This window comes from Benincasa hispida, chromosome 11 (assembly GCF_009727055.1).
Source record: "Benincasa hispida cultivar B227 chromosome 11, ASM972705v1, whole genome shotgun sequence".
Classification (NCBI taxonomy): Eukaryota; Viridiplantae; Streptophyta; class Magnoliopsida; order Cucurbitales; family Cucurbitaceae; genus Benincasa; species Benincasa hispida.
In genome coordinates, this window is record NC_052359.1 from 64,634,687 (window position 1) to 64,654,398 (window position 19,712).

Sequence of the window (19,712 nt, forward strand, 5' to 3'; positions counted from 1 at the left end):
CCGATTAGCTTTTATATATTTATTAGTAATTATCTAATGTTATGTTATTATTATTATTATATAAATATTACATTTAAATTTCAAATTTGATTATTTATTGGGAAAGATAATAAATATATTTAAATTTAGATTATGTATATGTGAATAATTTGATTTATATTTATTTATTTCTAAAAAAAATAATTAGCTTTTTTAGGCCAAAATTTGAGTAATTTATCTTTAAATTCAAATGATCACCATAATAAACAATTTAATTAACTTTACTCACATTAGTGATTTAAATTAATTGGTTTTTTACAAAAAAAAAAAAAAAAAAAAGTAATGGGAAAAATTCCCTACGGGGAATTCGATCTCGCGAATTCCCATCGGGAATCCCCGCATCGATCCCCGTTTGGAATTTCACGGGATGAGGAATGAAATGGGGAGCGGGGATGGAGAATGGCATCCCCGGTCCCATCCTGTCCCGTGGACATCTATACTTAGCTCAATGTTGTAATTTTTACAATTTTTTTTTTTTTTGTTAATTCATACACTAATTCTACCAAAAAGAAAAATAAATCTTGGTCTCGAGTTTGGTACAAACTTAAGTTTTAGTTATGTACAAATAAACCATGGAATAATTTTGTTAAAATATATAAATTTTCACAAAGTTTTATCTCTAATATCATTTTCCTTTAGTTTTGTATATATTTTATATCACACATGTTTTAGAATTATTCAAAGCATACGATAATATTGTTTTGAAGTTTGAGGCTTAGATTGCAATACCTCCCTAATTAAGGGTGTAATATGCTGAGTTAAAGGTTTAGGATAAAATCTGATAGCACTCGACAAGTTTTAGGGTAAAAATTGACTTTATTCTCTCAAGTTTGAAATCAATAGTTTGACTTGTGCTAAATTGCATTGTAACTTTTTGCAATACAAGTTCTTAATCTTGGGTGGAAGGTGGGTGAAAAGGTCAATACGTAAACAATTGAATGTAACACATGCCACTAACGATGGTAGAGAGACTTCGAAACCAACTACATCGTTAATACTTTTTTTCATACTTATTCTAAGCTTTTATATAAATGTTGGTTTGTTAAGTATATTTTTGGTTTCATCTTTCAACACCTGAAATTGGCTGAATACAATAGGTTTTTCAAGCGTCAAACAAAAAGGTTTCAACCCGATTGTAGTTTTTGTCCATTTGAGGGTTTTGTTTTTCAAAATTTCTTGTCTTCTCAATTTTTCCCTTGCACCCTTAGTGTTATGGTTTCAACTTTATAGTTGAAATGAATGGTGTATCACAATGATGTTATAAGTTAGGAAATATGTCACAGACAAAGATGAAAACAATAGAAAGATAGATAAGAGAGAAAGAATATAGAGAATTATTAACCCAGTTCGGTGTAACTAAACCTACATCTAGGAGGCTCTCCGCCTAAGTGAAAAGAAATTCACTAGTATGTAATTTAGTTTTACAACATACACTTCAACTAAAATTACATAAAATCAACTTACATATAACTGAATTACTAGTGAGCAAGTTAGGCTCCCCCGACACGAGTACTGCTTTAAATGAGTCTGTAGATTTAGGCTTTTCCTAAATCTGTTGTTGCAGCAATGACCTCACCTTCTCTTCACCAACCAGATAAATAACCTCTCACCTGGCATCTTGAACAATTCTACAAACAAATTGCTTGAACAAATCAAACTACATAGAGAACCACTGTTCTTCTTCATAAAGATAGCCCATCGTACAATATCAAAATCTTCATGCAAAACCTTTTTCCGAAGAAACTCTGATCAACGGCTTGCCCTAGAAACATCAAAACCAACCAATAAATACAAACTATACAAGGGAAAGAAACCAAAACCGGCAACATGAATAAAAGAAAAGATCTCTCCAATAATTCTGTCACCGATAAGGAAAGAATAACTCAACCATATCAAAGACAAGAAAAGAAAAAATATCTGCCAACCTCAACAATAACAATAACACGTATGTTTTGTTTATCATTTTATTATTTAATTTCATTCTCACTATTAAGTATGGATTTGGTTAAACAAAGTTTTAAAATTTGAAAGTATACAAAATTTAAACATTTCTCTATCATATATTCATATTGAAGGATACTATAATAATAATAATTATTACTATTTTTTTTCCTAAAAAAACAATGTGTACTTTAAAAATAAAAGAATACATTGAACTCAAAACAAGATTCATAAAATCGTTTTTCGTCTGAATTTCACATATAATAATTATTTTTGACAAATTGGTAGCCTCAAGTGGAATATTCTTTTTTTTGGGTATACTTTTCAGTGGATTACGTGGCGTAATATAATTGGGCGCACGAACTAGAATTAAATATGAAAGTCTCAAAATTACGTGATCCAAGAAGCCCATGATCCAAGAGATCCTTTCTTTACTTTAGTACGCTACTTCCATTCATAATGCTCCCCAACCAATTCCGGCTCTCCTCACAATTTTATCATTTTTATTTTTTGAAAATTTTTAATACTACGATAATACATACTCTATTCACCATTCGAAATATGATATATTATTTTATTTATTAAAATATCTTTCTTGTTAATGTATTTTTAATTTTCTAGTTTTAGACTTTGTTTTTCAAATAAATCTTAACATCGGTATATACCGTTAGTTTCTTGTTGATGTTTATTTTTTTTAACAAAATTAGAATTTAGTCTCTATTAGAATCAACTTTATAAATTTTGAAAATATATTTATATAATCTCTTTCTTGCATGAAGATTATTGTTATTATTTTACAAATTTTTATTAAATTTATTTTTGAAGGAAATTTAGATTAATTGAAAGTATAGAGACTAACTTTATAGATTACAAGTACATGAATTAAAATTGAATAAATTAAAAATTACATAGATCAAAATAGAACAAAATTCAAATCACATTGACTAAGATTAGTATTTTGACCGTTCTTATTTCATAGTTTTCATTCCTTTCTTAAATACTTATTTTATAACAGACAACAAATCGAATTAGTCTGGAATGTTTTTTTTTTTAATATTTCTATAGTACTTTTCCCCCCTACTTTTCTTCCTTTTCCATCATTTTTTAAACCAAAAAAATTTTAAAAAACTATCCCGAGTTCTTACTTACTCTAAGCTATACTTAAGAAATGGGCTCTAAATAAGATTATTTATTTATTTAGAGTTGTCTATAAATTAAATGGACTAAGAAATTTAAAAGGTTGGAAAATTTTACATTTTGGTTTAATATTGAGAACAAATTAAACTAGAACTATAGTAAATTTGAACGAAACAAAAAGGTTAAAAAAAAAAATGAAAATAGAAATGAGCCAAAGAGATTTGCCACCCGGGTGGAATTTGTCTTGGCTGTAATAAGAGATAAAATTACAGCTAAAAATGCACATATTAAATATTATAAGGTAAGACGAACTACAAATATATTAACTATTTACATCTCAAATTGGAGTTTGCTTTCTATAGTAGAGTCATTGTGATTTAATAACATTAAATAGATCTTTAACATACTAGCTCAAACTTACTTTTTTTTTAAGGTTTATTAATAATTTAAAACAATAGTAGAGCAAAACATATCGAATACAAACCTTACCATGTGTATAATTTCCTTATCGTATTATGCAATATCCATGTTCTTGTAGTTTTGGTGTTGACATCTAAACTCACGTGTGAAGGAGATCATTGTTAAAAATAATGCTAACGTGTTATCATATAAAAACTAACCTACCAATTTTATCTTTGAGTTCAACAAATTCGAGGGTGAAGGATTAAAACATTAATCTTAAAGATAATAGGTACTAAGATTTCATATAATTAATATTATGAATTACAAACTAATCTTTCAATACTTAAACTTTTAGATATTCATAATGATTAATATTATGAATTAGTTGTCAAAACAAGCATAATCCAATTCCTATGAAGTTCTTTAAGAACTTAAAGAATAAATGTTAACAATCAAAGATCGATCCATACACCCATAAGTAGAGTATAATGTCAAATTATACCTCCTTCGTGTTTTTGCAAATAATACCTTTCTAATTCTTTTTTGATTTATGATTTAATTATTTTGTACTTGTGGTATTTTTTTTTAATCAAATTTCTTTATATTACATCGCAAATAAATGATGAAGCACTAATATTCGAATCTTATAACCTAGGGTAGAGATGTACTAAATGCTCGTGTTAGCCCAATTTTAATCAAAATGAGGCATAAAATTTTGAACATATAACTGATATTGTGGCACCAAGTTGTATAGAACCATATTATAAAAAATAATAAAAGGATATATTATGATTCTCAAAACCATAATTCTGAAAAAAGTTTCAAACTTTATGATATAAAATTTGTAAAATTATCGCACATATTTGGAAATTTGATATTTAAAAAAAAAAAAAAAAATAAAAAATCCAAAGGCATGTGGCCTTTTGTCTTGATAACATAAAGCAAACCCTAAACTTAGGTTATCGAGGGTTTTGCTTCCTCATTCAATTTCATATCCACCAATCCCCTTTTGCCACGTAAGCCAAACACCGACACCTCGTATTAGCCTTCGGATCAGTGGCTTAATTCCATCCCTCTTTCCTCATGTGCTCATATAACTTAACCAATAACACATTCCCAATGTCTCTTCTTCTTCTTATTTATTTATTTTTTTAAAAAAATCTTCTTTCTTTAGGGAGAAATTTACAAAGCTTTTTTAATTAAATGCCAATTCCCATTTGGGATTTCTCTTAATCCCATTGGAAAAAAATGGAGAGGGGATGGAAACCAATGGTGGAAATATCACCAAATTGTCCAAGGTGTGGCTCTTCCAACACTAAGTTTTGTTATTACAACAACTATAGCCTTACACAACCTCGCTATTTTTGCAAAGGTTGTCGTCGTTATTGGACCAAAGGCGGTTCTCTCCGTAATGTCCCCGTTGGTGGTGGCTGTCGAAAGAATCGACGTTCTCCGAAGCCCTTAACCCTAGCTTCATCACCCTCAAACCCTAAATTTCACCACACCAATAATGATAGTAGTTACCACCGCCACCACCGTGGTCTCCCTGACCCTGAGGTGTCGCCGGCCATCGATCTGGCGGTTGTCTACGCTAATTTTGTGAATAAGAAGCCAGACACATCCAAGACTACTTTGACAGCGCCTAATACGACGTTGAACGCAACCGGTCACTTTCCGGTTTCTGGTGAAAGTGGTGTGATTGGATGTGGCAATTTTTGTGAGTTTTCCATGCAGGAATGTGGATTGGGGACCAATGATTATCAAGTGGGCAGTTGCTTTGGGTTAGAGGAGAATAACAACGAACATCAAGTAGCGGCGCGTGAGCTTCAATTGCCGCCGTTGCCGGGGGAGGAGATGGTGGGAGGTTGGGGAGGCCCTCTGATAATGGTGAATAACCATAATCGCTTGCAACCAACAAGAGTGGAAATGTTTGGAATGGAAACTCAAGACCCAAATTTGCTGAGTGGCAATTGGAGCCCTATTGATTTGTCAAATTATGATACATTCTCAAGGGCTTAACAAATATACATATATAATAATCTCCGGTATTATATTTTTTTTTCAAAAGTATTTTTGTGTATGATCTTCATGTCTTTTTGTTTTGTTGTACTTTGTTTATGTATACAAAAAAGATTACATTATTGTCCAATGTTTGCTTATATAATAAATATTTATTGCAATATCATCAATTGATGCATCAAAATGTCCTTTGAATCATCTCCAACTCTTAATTATACATGAATGTTCTCTTCATGCTACAATTATATGGTTGAATTGCATTATACTAAAATAAATTAAATAAGATTAACTATCTAGGAAACTTTAATTCAATAGTGTGTACTAGTCCTTGCAATTATTTTTAGTATGTAAAGGAATAATAAAAATACCTACAAATTAAAAGGCCAGTTATTTGGGGTGAAAAAAGNTATATATATATTTGGGTACTCTCCCATTGAAGCAATTGGATAATTCTCCTTTTAATACATATGTAAACGTGTATTTTGTTATATAGGTAAAATTAGACCCCATTAAAATACACTAATGGCTACAAAGCTACAAAAGTGCCACAAAAGAAATGTCGTTCACTTAGCTAAGAATAAGCTGAGAAAAATTAAGTCATTCCATGTAAATAGAAAGAATAGATATTTACACCCGTTAGTTCTAAAACTCTAACTTTTTGCTTTGCTCATCTAACATAAACATCAAAAGGTGTATTTGGCCAGTACCACAACAACAATGTACCGAAGTAATTATTTTTTTGTGAAAGCTCTATTTTTTTTTGAGATTATATGTGAATCAAGTCGATCAAATTAAATGCATGTTTAGATTTGAACATCAACAAATTTAGAACGTTCTCAAGAAAATATTTGAAGTCTTGACAAATCATTCTCTATGATATATAGACAGAACATGCATGGATTGGAAATTGTTTATATGACTATGGCTTATTTAAATTTTTGTAGTATAGTGAAATAATATTAGTACAAACCCATATATCAATTCATCATGAATGAGAACCATGTCACACAGAAAGTATATAGAGAAATATGTGGTTTGCTCTAACCAATCTGAGTTGTTAAAACATGCAAATGTTTTTTTTTCTATCAGTCCAACTTGTTATACTTTAAATCTTCAATCTTTGATACTTTTCAAATGGTCTTATTTGGAATAAAGAGCCTAAACTCTTTGAAATTTGAGAAACAAAGCCTTTGAATTTATATGCTAAACTTTAATTTTGAGGACCAAACTAGTCAATGGAATCAATATATGTAGGCTCAAAATTGTTTGTGCTCTCTCTCCATTTCATTGAATTTATTTGTTTGTTAGAAGAATCTTCACCCAAGTCTTTAAAGTTCACAAGACATTATTAATGAATACAAAAGACTTCGTGCAAAATCTTATAAAATGAGGGCCAAGAGAAATGGAGCTTTCCTACCTCATTTTGATACTTTTCTTTTTCACCCAATCATATTTTAATTGGTTTTTTAAACTTTCCATATTTATTTTAGGACAAAAATAGAAAAATAAATAAAATATTTACTCAAAATAGTAAAATCTTAATTTCTTTGATAGATACTGATAGAGACGGATAGAAGTTTATCATTGTCTATCAATGATAGAAATTGATATAAGTATATCACTGATAGACGCTCATATAAGTAGATCAGTCTCTATCTGTGTTTTTTTGCTATTTCTATGAATAATTTGACATTTTTTTCTATATATGTTTCTTTATTTTATATAAACATAGATGTTTTCCCCTCCTTTTGGAAGAATGCTAAATATGCTTTGAAACTTATGATGTTTCAAAATTTGATATCTGAATTGAAAAAAAAAAAGAAAAAAGAAAAAGAAGGGATTTTTTTAATATAATTATTAAAGAAATATTATAATTTAATTTGAATTATAATTATAATAATTATTATTTATTTTAAAATTTTTATCGACCATGAATAAGTAAGTCAAACTAAACATGATTTTATTGTTCAATTTCAAAATATAAGGACTAATTTGATACAAACTTTACATCTCATAAACTAACAAATATTAATTTTCCTTTTCTTTTTTATTTCAACCAAGCATATTTTAATTATTCTGACTTTTCATTTGTATACTTTATGTACGACTAGACGCTTTGAATTTTGTCTAAAATACGTATTTAGTTATATTAAACTTATTTCATTCTTTAACAAACCAGGTTGCTGTGGTGTAGTGGTTATCACGTTAGTCTTACACACTAAAGGTCCCCAGTTCGATCCTGGGCAGCAACATTTTTGAAGTTAATTTTTCCATTAACTTTTCTAATTTTCAAGATCAATAAATTTCAAATTATTATAAATATTATGATAATAGATATCTGTGACACTCATGTTTTCATTTTTTAAAGTGTTGTCAGTGTATCTCAACATTACATATTATTATGTTCATATAATCCACTTCCCATTTGTCAAATTGTTTGTAAATAATGATATTTGTTGGGTTTTGGAATATACACACATTGGACAAAATTAAAAAAGATTGGAGAAAGTGGAGAATTAGAAATTTCTTATTTTATATTTTGTTAATTTATATATTATGTTTAATTTATTATATTATATTATATTTAATATATTTATTTTTATTGGTATTCATGTTTCCGTTGTGCTCCTCAAGTTCACAACACGTTATCAGCACGAGCTCTATCATTTCTCTCTCTAAAGGTATGTCCTAAAAATATGTCGGGTTTTCCTTCTTTGTTATAATTAATAAATTTAATGTTATTTTGCAAATTTAATAATTTCTAATATAAATACAATATTTTATGACAATGTTGCCATGATAAATTTCACAAAATTAGAATTTGCCACCCTTGATATTACTGACAATAATTATTTGTCATGAGTGTTTGATGCCGATATCCACCTGATTGCTATGAATCTTGAAGAGACTATTAAAGAAGAAAATATGATATCCAGTCAAAACAAAGCAAAAGCTAGGATTTTTCTTCATCATCATCTTCATGAAGGATTGAAAATGGAGTATTTTACAATAAAAGATTCTCGTATCTTGTGGAAAAATTTGAAAAAGATGTATGATCATTAAAAAACAGTTATTCTTCCTAAAGATCGTCATGATTGGATGCACTTGAGGCTACAAGATTTCAAATCAGTAAGTAATTATAACTTCATATTATTTAAAATCAATTTGAAACTATTGTTATGCGGAGAGAAACTTACTGATGCAGATATGTTAGAGAAGATATTTTCTACATTTAATGTCTTGAATATGCTCCTGCACCAACAATATCGCGAGAAAGGTTTTTAACAATATTATGAACTAATTTCATGTCTTCTCGTGGCCGAACAAAATAATGAGTTATTGATGAAAAATCATGAATCTCAACAAACCGGAACGACACCATTCCCTGAAGTGAATGCTGTAAATTTTAATAATAATCATGGTCATGTTTGAGGTCGTGACCGTGGCAAAGGAAGAAAGAATTATTATTTTTGTGGTGGTTGTTAGAATCATTCAAATTTCAAAAGAACCTCACAAAATGATGATCACAAAGAAAAATCTCCACAAGATAAGAGTTCAAAAAGTGTTGAAAATAAATGCTTCCGATGCGGAATGACTTGCCATTGGTCACGTATTTGTCCTACATCAAAACACTTAGTTGATCTCTATCAAGCATCCTTAAAGGAAAAAGAGAAAAATGTGGAAATAAATTTTGCATACCAGGATAATGACATATTGACCCATCCCATATGAAAAATTTGGATGTGACGAACTTCTTTGAATCTCGTGAAGAGAAAATCGACAGAATTGATGAAACATCAGGTGTTTCCTTTGACTTTGAAAATATCTAGAAACCTAGATCATTTTATATGTTAGGTGACTAAAAAATGAGTAAAAAAAATCTATGTCTGGCAGACAGTGCAACTACACATACAATACTTACAAATATAAAAAAATTTCCAAACTGACAATGTTGAAAGAAAAAGTCAATATAATATCAGGTTTTGCAAACCTGATTGAAGGCTTTTGAAAAACAAATATTATTTTATCTAAAAGAACAAAATTTACAATTGTCAATGCATTATTCTCTAGTCAATCAAAGAGAAATCTACTTAGTTTTAAAGATATACGTTCCAATAGTTATCATATTGAGATAGATAGAAAAAATAATATAGAATATCTTTATATTATATCTACTATCTCATATGAAAAACATATATTGAAAAAATTTTCTGCTTTATCATCTGGATTATATTATACTCATATACGAGTAATTGAAACATATGCAACAATGAACCCGAAGTTCATGAATTTAGACATATTTACAATTTGGCATGACCGATCGGGTTATCTAGGATCTATAATGATGAGAAGAATTATTGAGAAGTAAAATGGACATCCATTGAAGGGCCAAAAAATTCTTCAATCTAATGAACTATCATGTGATGCTTGCTCTCAAAGCAAATTAATCCTTAGACTGAATCACCTACATTTTTAGAATGAATTCATGGTGGTATAATAGATGCATTTAGATATTTTATGATATTAATAGACAATCTAGCAGATGGTCACATATGTGCTTATTATCAAGTCGAAATCTTGCATTTGCGAGATTACTTGCTCAAATAATTAAGTGAAGAGCACAATTTCTAATTATACAATTAAGACCATTCGTCTTGATAATGTTGTTAAATTTACATCCCAAGCTTTTGATAACTATTGTATGTCAATTGGAATAAGTGTTGAACATCCTGTACCTCATGTTCATACATAAAATGGTTTAGTAGAATCATTCATAAAACATTTGCAATTAATTGCTAGACCATTGCTTATGAGAGTTAAGCTTCCTACATCTATATGGGGACATGTTATTTTGCATGCAACATCACTTGTACGCATTAAGCCAGTATCTTATCATAAATACTCACCATTTGTAACGACCCGACCCCCTAGGACTTAAGTTAGGCCGTTACTAAATACATATATGCATGAAACTCAAAATGACACTCGGTTATGATGAAATAAATGATAATTAAATAAGGTAAGTTCAAAAGACTTTCATTAATTTCAAATATTAAAACAATAGTAGGGTACCCATAAATCATAAAGGATAATAAATAAGTCTGAAAGACGATTCTTAAAAGTAAGTTTTAAACATCAAAACTAAAAGTTAAAAGAAACATGAAAAGAACTCTAAATCTCATGAGCGGAAGCATAAAAACTAGTCCCAGTTGCTCGATCACGAATTCCGCTTGTCCATCGCTGGTGCATCTCTACCCTTACCTGAAACAACAACATGAGAAAGAATGAGTATAAAATACTCAGTAAGTAACCCCACTACCGGGGTCAGACTAGACATCTATGTCCTCTAGATGCCTACTTCTGGTGAAACACATAAACTGCTCTAGTCCTCAAGGGATACATACACACATGAAATAAGAAGGAGACTGAGTCAAGTACTGCCAAAAATACGGGTAAACTCACCCAACGTGTGATATGAGGCGCACCAAATTTGCTAAAACAATTCCAACTTCACCAAACAGCACCTTGATACCTTCAAGAACATGAATCCAAAGTTGACACATAAAGGTGTGATACGAGGCGTTTGGCAGCGTGGACGAACAATTTCGTGACTGGCAGCGGCAGAGCGACGCGGTGCAGATGTGGCGTCGATGGCGGCTGGAGGTAGGGCTTCGATGAAGGAAAAGGAATTGGTGGGGAGGGCGCGGATGCGTGAAGAAGAAAGGGGAAATTTGATTTTTATAATAATAATAATAATAATAATAAAACTAAAAAGGAAATAAGTATAATTATATTTTATTCCTTTCCTTATTCCATTTTATACTATTAAATTCCTTTCCTTCTAAAAAAGAAATTAATTCCTGCCATTAATTTCTAAATTGAATAAATTCAACGCCAAAATTAAATTCCGCAAGGCCATGAGCCAAATATTTTCCATTTGGGAATTTTTGGATGTGCAGTATATGCTCCACCACAAAGTACTAAGTTGGGTCCTCAAAGGAGGTTAGGAATATATATTGGATATGATTTTCCATTAATTATTAAATATCTTGAACCCTGATGGGTGACGTATTTATTGCATGATTTGCTGATTGTCATTTTAATGTGACAAATTTTTCAATATTAGGGAAAAATTAAGAAATTGGAAAAGGAAATTACATGGAATGCATCGTTATTGTCTTATTTAGATCATCATACAAATAAATGTGAACTTGAAGTTCAGAAGATAATTCATTTACAATATATAGCAAATGAGTTACCAGATACATTTATAATTGCAAAGAAAGTAACTAAGTCACATATATCAACTATAAATATTCCATAAACAATTGATATTCCAGGATAGTAAGTTGTCATTAATGAGTCTGGAACACGCCAGAAGCGTGGTAAACCAGTGGGTTTCAAAGATAAAAAATCCTCGAAAAAGAAAAATAATTAATAATCAAGAAGACTTGGTTGAGGATATAAATACCCATAAAGAAATTCATGACATGACTAGTGAGAAAGGTGAAATACCTAAAGATAACAATGAGATTTCAATAAAAGATGGAATTAGACTCATGTAGTTATGGTGTTCTTGATACTATATCTAAAAATGAGTATTTTGAACCAAAGTTTGTTGAAGAATGTTTGACATAGAAAATATTGGTTTCAGTGGAAAAAAGCAATTGATTCAGAATGAAACTCATTTTCAAAATGTTAGGTGTTTGGACCAGTAGTTTGAACACCATAAGGTGTCAAACTTTGGGATATAGATGAGTATTTGTGAGGAAAAGAAAAAAAAATGATGAGGTCACAAAATATAAAACAAGACTAGTTGCACAAGGTTTTTCATAAAGACCTGATATTGATTATGAGGAGACATATACTCTTGTGGTGGATACAATTACATTAAGATATTTAATTGGTCTGACCATGTATGAAAATATGGACATACCTCTTAGAGATGTAGTCATAGTATATTTATATTGGTCTTTTGATAATGATATTTATATGAGAATCCCAGAAGGATTTAAGATACCTGAAACATATAAATTAAATTCTCAAGAATTATATTCAATAAAGTTACAGGGATCGTACAATTAGAACAAATGTGGTACAATCGCCTAAGTGAATGTTGGTTGAAAGGAGGGTATCAAAATAATCTAATATGTCCATGTGTTTTTATAAAGAAATCACAACATGAGATTTACTATATGTTGATGATTTGAGGAGAAACACCTAAAGAGATTCCAAAGACAATAGAGTTTCTGAAGAAAGAAATTGAGATGATAAATTTTGCCTTAGGTAGTAAATAAAGCATAAAGCAAATGGAATTGCATCAATTTATACATAAAAGATTTTCGTGGATTATATACATCATTGAATACTCCTATGGTGGTTCATTCACTAGATGTGAAAAGGATATATCATTTGATCTCAGAAAGATGATGATGAATATTAGGTCGTGAAGAACCATAAATTTTGAGAAATAAGTGCACTCATATAGCTTTACTAGTTTTACACTGCATTTTGTAGAACTTTTTCAATAATTTTGTTACATATATATGATATTTATCCAAAAGGAGAATATTGGACTAGAGTTAAACAAGTGTTTGTTTTATTTGAGAATTGGTTTTCATTGATTTATTTTATTATAATAAATCTAATTATGATCTAGTTGGTTGTGAAGATGCATGTTAGTTATCTAACCCATACAAGCTAGATCTTAAATAGGTTACCCAGTACATGGAGAAGAATTTTTATATCATGAAGATCAGCGAAACAGACCATAACGGCTACTTCCTCAAATCATGCTAAAATTCTGGTAATTCACAAGGCTAGTCAAGAACGTGTATGGCTAAGATCAATGACTGCACATTCGTGGAACATATGGTTTGTCTTCTAGTAAAAATCTCCCAACGATATTATAGGAAGACAACACAACATGCATATTCCAAATCAAAGAATGATATATTAAAGAAGATATAACAAAACATATTTCACAAAAACTCATGATCTTGAAGAAAATTGTGACATCACTATACAACAAATTTTTCTTAGTAAGGTTTTAACGAGACATATTTCATATATATAATGGGCATCTAAGGGGAAGTATTATAAATATTATGATAATAAATACTCATTAGATGCTCATGCTTGGTATTTATTGACCATGTGTCATGGCCTCATGTCCCAAAGTGTTATCCACATGTCTCAACATTACACAATATTAATGTCCATGTAATTCACATTCTACTAGCAAATTACCTATAAATAGTGACATTTAGTGGGTTTTAGAGGACAAACACACATTAGGCAAAATCCAAAAAGATTGAAGAAAGTGGAGAAATCTGTCCTTTTTATTTTATTTACTTTTGTTATTTATTTATTTCATATATTTATATATTATATTTAATTTAATATTTATTTATTTAATTATATTTATCTTAATATTATATTTTATTGGTATCTGTATTCCCATTGTGCTCCTCTAATTCACAACACAAATTACTTTATGACAACTTTCCTCTTTATTCAAACGACATTAAAAGCATTACTGTAACAATCCAAATTTGTATGCATACACTACAGGAAATTAAATGTCAAATGTTAAGTAGGACGAAATTTTATTTAAAGGGGTGGTAAATGCAATACCCTAACCTTAATTTAGAAAGTAGGAAAACAAATAAATTATATAATTAAGAATGAAAAAATATATAAACTTAATAGGAAAATCGGGTGGAAATTTAGAATTGAAAAAAAAAATGGAAAATTTATTAATTATCCAAAAATAATGAATAAGAGGGTAGAATCAGGGAGGATTAATTAGAAGTTGGACGGTATCTAATTCAGGAAACAAAGGGCAATAGATAACTTTTTGGTTTGGCATTGCTCATTGGAAGAATTGGAGGTGAATTAATTGCCCATATACTCTTAAAATTTGAAAGAGTTAAAAAGGGTAAGTGGAATCAAATAAGCAGTAAAGGCAACCCATGCGTGAAAACTAGCGAGATTGGAGAGAGCGAGAGTGGAGAGAGTGAGATTCTCAGCGAGACAGTGGGCGAGAGTGGGAGTGGGAGCGAAAGTGAGAGCGAGAGTCACGGGAGCAAACCAGCGAGAAAGCTGGAGAGAGCGAGATTCTGAGAACAGAAAGAGCGAGATTTGGACAGAAGCGTGGATTATGCGTTGAATTTGACCACGGTCTTATAGATTATACATGGAAAAATCCTAAAATTGAATACAAACAAAGAATGATGGCGTAAGGGAAAACGTTAGCCAAGATTAGGTGTCTTATTGAGAGGAATCCTTAAACCCTAAGTAATTTTAAAGAAGCACCTGTACGATGATTTGTCACACTGAGAAGAGCTGAAAAGTACTATAAATAGGACCCTTTGCCTGAAGATTTAACCCATTTTCAAACAAATTTCAATACCAAAGAATCGTGTGAAAGAGTAAGTGTGAGTGAGGAAGTTCTATGAGGCTAAAAGAGAAAAGCTCGGGTAAGGTGTTGCCCAAATTTCTGCCCAAAATTCCTTCTAGTTTAAAAAGGGAAAACTCTACTGATCAAATCATAAAGAATAATAAGGAATAACTAGATCACAGTAAGTAATTTATCTCACCATCTCTTTAAATGTTCTATGGTAGTATACCTTTATTATGTTGCATGATTATGTTAATTGTTATATTGCATTACATGTTTAGAACACGTTTCTCTACAAGGGACCCCATGCATTATGTTTGTTCACGATTACGTTAAAATCAAGTTTTAATTAGGTGTAAGTTATGCTTCCAGTCTAATCTTACGTTTATGTTAATGGTTGATGTTGAATGCGACTCTGGCCCTACTGACTGCATGACCCACTAATCATCAGATGGGTTAGTTTCTGCTTAAGTCCTCATCTTCCTATCAGGCTGGAGAAATTTATGCTTCCAGGGCTGGCAGGGCATGTATGGTTGCACCCCTCCAGGCCTAATCTTACGTTATGTTTATGATAGGGACTAGCAGGGTATGTATGGTTGCACCCTCTAGTCCAATATTACGTTTATGCTAATGGTTGATNCCTCTAGTCCAATATTACGTTTATGCTAATGGTTGATGTTGGATGCGACTCTGGCCCTACTGACTACATGACCCGCTAATCATCAGATGGGTAGTTTTCGCTTAGGTCCTCATCTTTCTATCAGGGTGAAGAGATTTATGTTGGAAGCATAACCGACCACCACATGTTATTATACGTTTTCGGTCCCAATCATATGTTTTCATGGCATGTTGCTTGTGATTGTGCATTTGGTCACTACCCTACATGAGAACTACTTACTGGGTACATTATATACTCATCCTATATTTTTATAGACTTTGTAGGTAAGGACACAACGTAGATGGCAGAATTGGACGTCGCTCAAATGGCCAACCATCAAACTCACTATTATAGGCACATGCATTTTGTACTACCACGCTAATGTTTTATGGATCTTGGTGTTTTGATAAATAAACTTTTTATATAGTTTTTCTATCTAATTAATAAAATTTAGATATGTTCTTTGAAATTTTCACCAAAACTCATCTCATGATAGAAAAGTCTAAGTATGCATGTCGTAGCGGTCGGATCATAATGTGTAAGGATCCGGTCGTTACAATTGCATTCTTTTTCTAACAAAGAAAATGTATCCATTTATATACTTCTATACTTTATGGAGTATCAATTTATATACTCCTATACTTTATGGATCCTATTACTTAAAATTCTAAATTAATGATGATATCAATTTAAACCTTACACACTTAATGCACTCTTTATTATGTTATAATTTATAATAAATTAAACTCTTAAACTTTTGTAAATGAATTGGTAGAATTTTAGTTAGGATTTTTCTAAGATTGTTCATCAATCAACTTAAATCGTTTGTTTTGTAAAGCTAACATTTGAATAAATCTACACTTATGTGAAAATTGTTGGATGGATGATTTTCAAATGTAATCATAATGAAAAGTCTAAATTGATTTATTTATAAATATTTAGGAGTTCAGTTGATACAAATTATAAGTTTTACATAATGTTTTTCAAAAGAATTTGAAAGAGAGAGTAAATTGATATACTTACGCAAATTCAGGATTTCAATTGATATAATTATTTATTTGAAAATAAAACTCGAAATTTAGAGTATATAAATGGATATTTTCCGAAAATAAAACTAAATTTTACTAGACAAAGCAATATGTTGGTAAGATGAGAAAAGAATCCTAAGTCAATGTGTATATTTATTGCTCCATCTAGAAACTTTCTAAAGTTTTACAATATATTTGTAAGATATCTAAAAAAAGAATCCTTAGCTGTTGTTTTTTTTGGTAAATGGAAATTCAAATTCTTTTTCAGCCACAAAAGTTTTAGAATTTTTGTTGACTCAATGAATCTTCACTTTTGAAAATTTTCCTCAACCAATGAGTATATGCCAAACCATATTCAAAATCCATCATTGTTTTATTCCCCTTTAAAATATTTTCTTCATAAGCATATGAATAGAATTTCCATTGACTTTAGGTTAACTTGTCTATAAATGTAGAAGTTTTAATTGATAAAGTTAGACCAATAAATTTGGTTTGTTTCAACATATTTGGCTCCCTAACAACTTTCTCCATGTGTGAGCTTAATTATGAGTTCAACATGTAGATTATTAATATGAAACTTAAAAGTAAATAACATTTAAGTGATTAATACAATTTTAATCTTTTTACTATTTTAAGTTTCATTCTCTTTTAGTTATTAGTCATGTAAAATTTATCCCTTTTTTTTTAGAACTTGTATTTTTTTTCATTCTTTAGTTTTGAAGATGATAATAATAATGTTTTTTTTTTTTGGACAAAATTGGCTACAAGATATCATGTTAATATATTTTCAATATCTAAAGATAAAATGTTAATAGTGATTCAATTTGTTTTGGTAAAGTTAACAATAAACCACTAATGAGGGCTAGTTTTAAGATTCGTCGAGAATATAAGAATTAAATTTAGACATTTATAATTACAAGAATTAATATGAAATAAGATTTATAAAATGATATTTTAATTCAATATATCTTTTTGACAATGCAACAAATAAAATCTCCCTTCAAAACATAAAAAAAAGTAGACTAATATTATTATTCTCTTAGTATGTGATTTTTTGATATAGTTTAAATATAAGTTCTTGAAGTATACGAAAAATTTTATCTTGACAGAATTAAAAGATCTAACAATCTTAATAAAAATAGGTATTAGAATGCTCGAAACTCAAACGAATATTTGATTTAGACATCCAGGTGATTTGAAGATAAAATCTTATATTATAGATAATGTTTGAGATTGGAAAATCAAATCAAATGGTTGGCTTCCATGGACTCTTTTAGTCAATGAAAATGGCTAAAGGTTGGGAAAAAAAAAAAAAAAACCAAAATTTCAGAGTTGTACAGCTACATCGTCCCCATAGGATGGTGAACTATTGAAAATGGTGAAGAAGGATGAGGAGCTGATAAAATCAATGGCCAAGAACTCTCCACGCACTCCAACGTTTTTGCCACTAATTTTTTGTGGCCATTATTTGTAGTATTACTAAGGAACTATATATTAATTCAAATTTAATTTTTGTCAACCTGTTTTGGTCTATACTCAAATCGTATCTTACTTCAAAGGTTAACAATATAGTCTTAGATGTGTCTCATTAATAATATTATCTCACGATATATATATTTATATAGATATGATCTTCTTAATTAATATCTACTACTCCATAATATTTTGGATATTGGGCATTTGGTCACATATCCCTCTCCTTTGTGCCAATCACTTTTACTTGAATTCTAATAATATGGTTATTTTATAATGTGCCATGCAAATCCTACATCACTTTAATTAATACTTAGTATATGTTTTTAAAACTTGACAAATCCTACATCAACCTATACTATTAAGTTTCATGTTGGCTCTTCTTCTTGAGATTTTATTATTATTATTATTTTTTTTTATCGAGTTGTGTGAGTTTTTTAATCTGGAGTTTGTTTTCCTTGTTTTTACTTTTAAATTTCTTATGACTGTATTTTGATTGTGTCTTTATTTCATGTTGTGGGGTATTTATTATTATTATTATTATTATTATTTAAGTGTCTCAAACGTTTTCGTCATAATAAGGTTAATCGGTTTTTTTTTTTTTTTTGGACAACACAGAAGGTAAGATTAAGTAGGTAAGAAAATAAGTAGGGTTCCTATGTATTAATATATGATTATATCTTTTTTAAAACATTAATATATGGTTATATGGCTAAGGTTTTTTTTTTTTTTTTTTTTTTTTTTTTTTTTTTGGTTATAATACTTACTTACTAACCAGTTTTATGATATGCTTTCTAAAATAATTAAACTACATTTGAAAAAATATATATTTTATGAATTAAATAAAACTGACTAAGGATTCAAAACCTTTAAGAAAAGATTAAAGCCAAACACAAAGGACAAAATATTATTAATAAATAAAAGAAATCACTAAAATTGGTCTAATATTCCCACTAAAATTTGCCATGAAAATATGAAATTAGATTTCTACTTTGGAAGTGTATGGTGCACCAATCAAATAATATATATATTAATGAAATAATAAATTTGAATAGTCAACCAAATTTGATGAAGTTGATCTTAGTATACTAATTCAGTCAAACAATATAATCCACGTGTCATCCAATTACCTCCTCTGAAATAAAAGTCAATATACGGATATATTAATTTAACCGAAAGTAAGTTTTATTAATTTAATTAATAACATTATTCTTTTTTTTACTAATCGTCTGTGCTAATCTACATGTCGCGTTGCAAACTTTGTCTATTTGATATAATATAAGAATCATAAGATTAGGGACATGTTTAATAAGCGTTGTTGGGTAACAAAAATTAAGTTAAAATACCATTTTATTCGACATATTTTTAGTTTTATTTTATTTTCGTCTTTGTATTTTAATGATCTCATTCTAATCTATATATTTTTTCATCTATCTTAAAATTAGTGTACTTTAAACTTTCATATGGTAGTTATTTATACCCTCATTCGTTCATTTGTATCAATTGAACTCTTAAATTATCATAAATAAATCTTTATTGAAAATCGTTCATCCATCAATTCTTACATGTGGGTACACTTTTTCAAATATTGGATTAACAAAATGAACAATTA

At 29.5% G+C, this 19,712-nt stretch overlaps 1 protein-coding gene and 1 non-coding gene across 2 annotated transcripts; both read left to right on the forward strand.

Annotated features, from left to right (window-relative positions):
* The first annotated feature begins 4,767 nt into the window (after positions 1 to 4,767).
* Positions 4,768 to 5,538, forward strand: LOC120090208 (dof zinc finger protein DOF3.5). The gene has a single exon (XM_039047751.1). The coding sequence runs from the start codon at positions 4,768 to 4,770 to the stop codon at positions 5,536 to 5,538; it is 771 nt and encodes a 256-aa protein (XP_038903679.1).
* Positions 5,539 to 7,717: 2,179 nt separating this feature from the next.
* On the forward strand, positions 7,718 to 7,790 carry TRNAV-UAC. Its single transcript has one exon. It is a non-coding gene; the product is annotated as a tRNA-Val (tRNA).
* Positions 7,791 to 19,712: the final 11,922 nt, after the last annotated feature.

What these genes read in the sequence shown, in the direction of transcription:
- LOC120090208 (XM_039047751.1), top strand. Translation starts at nt 4,768, where the DNA reads ATGGAGAGGGGATGGAAACCAATGGTGGAAATATCACCAAATTGTCCA.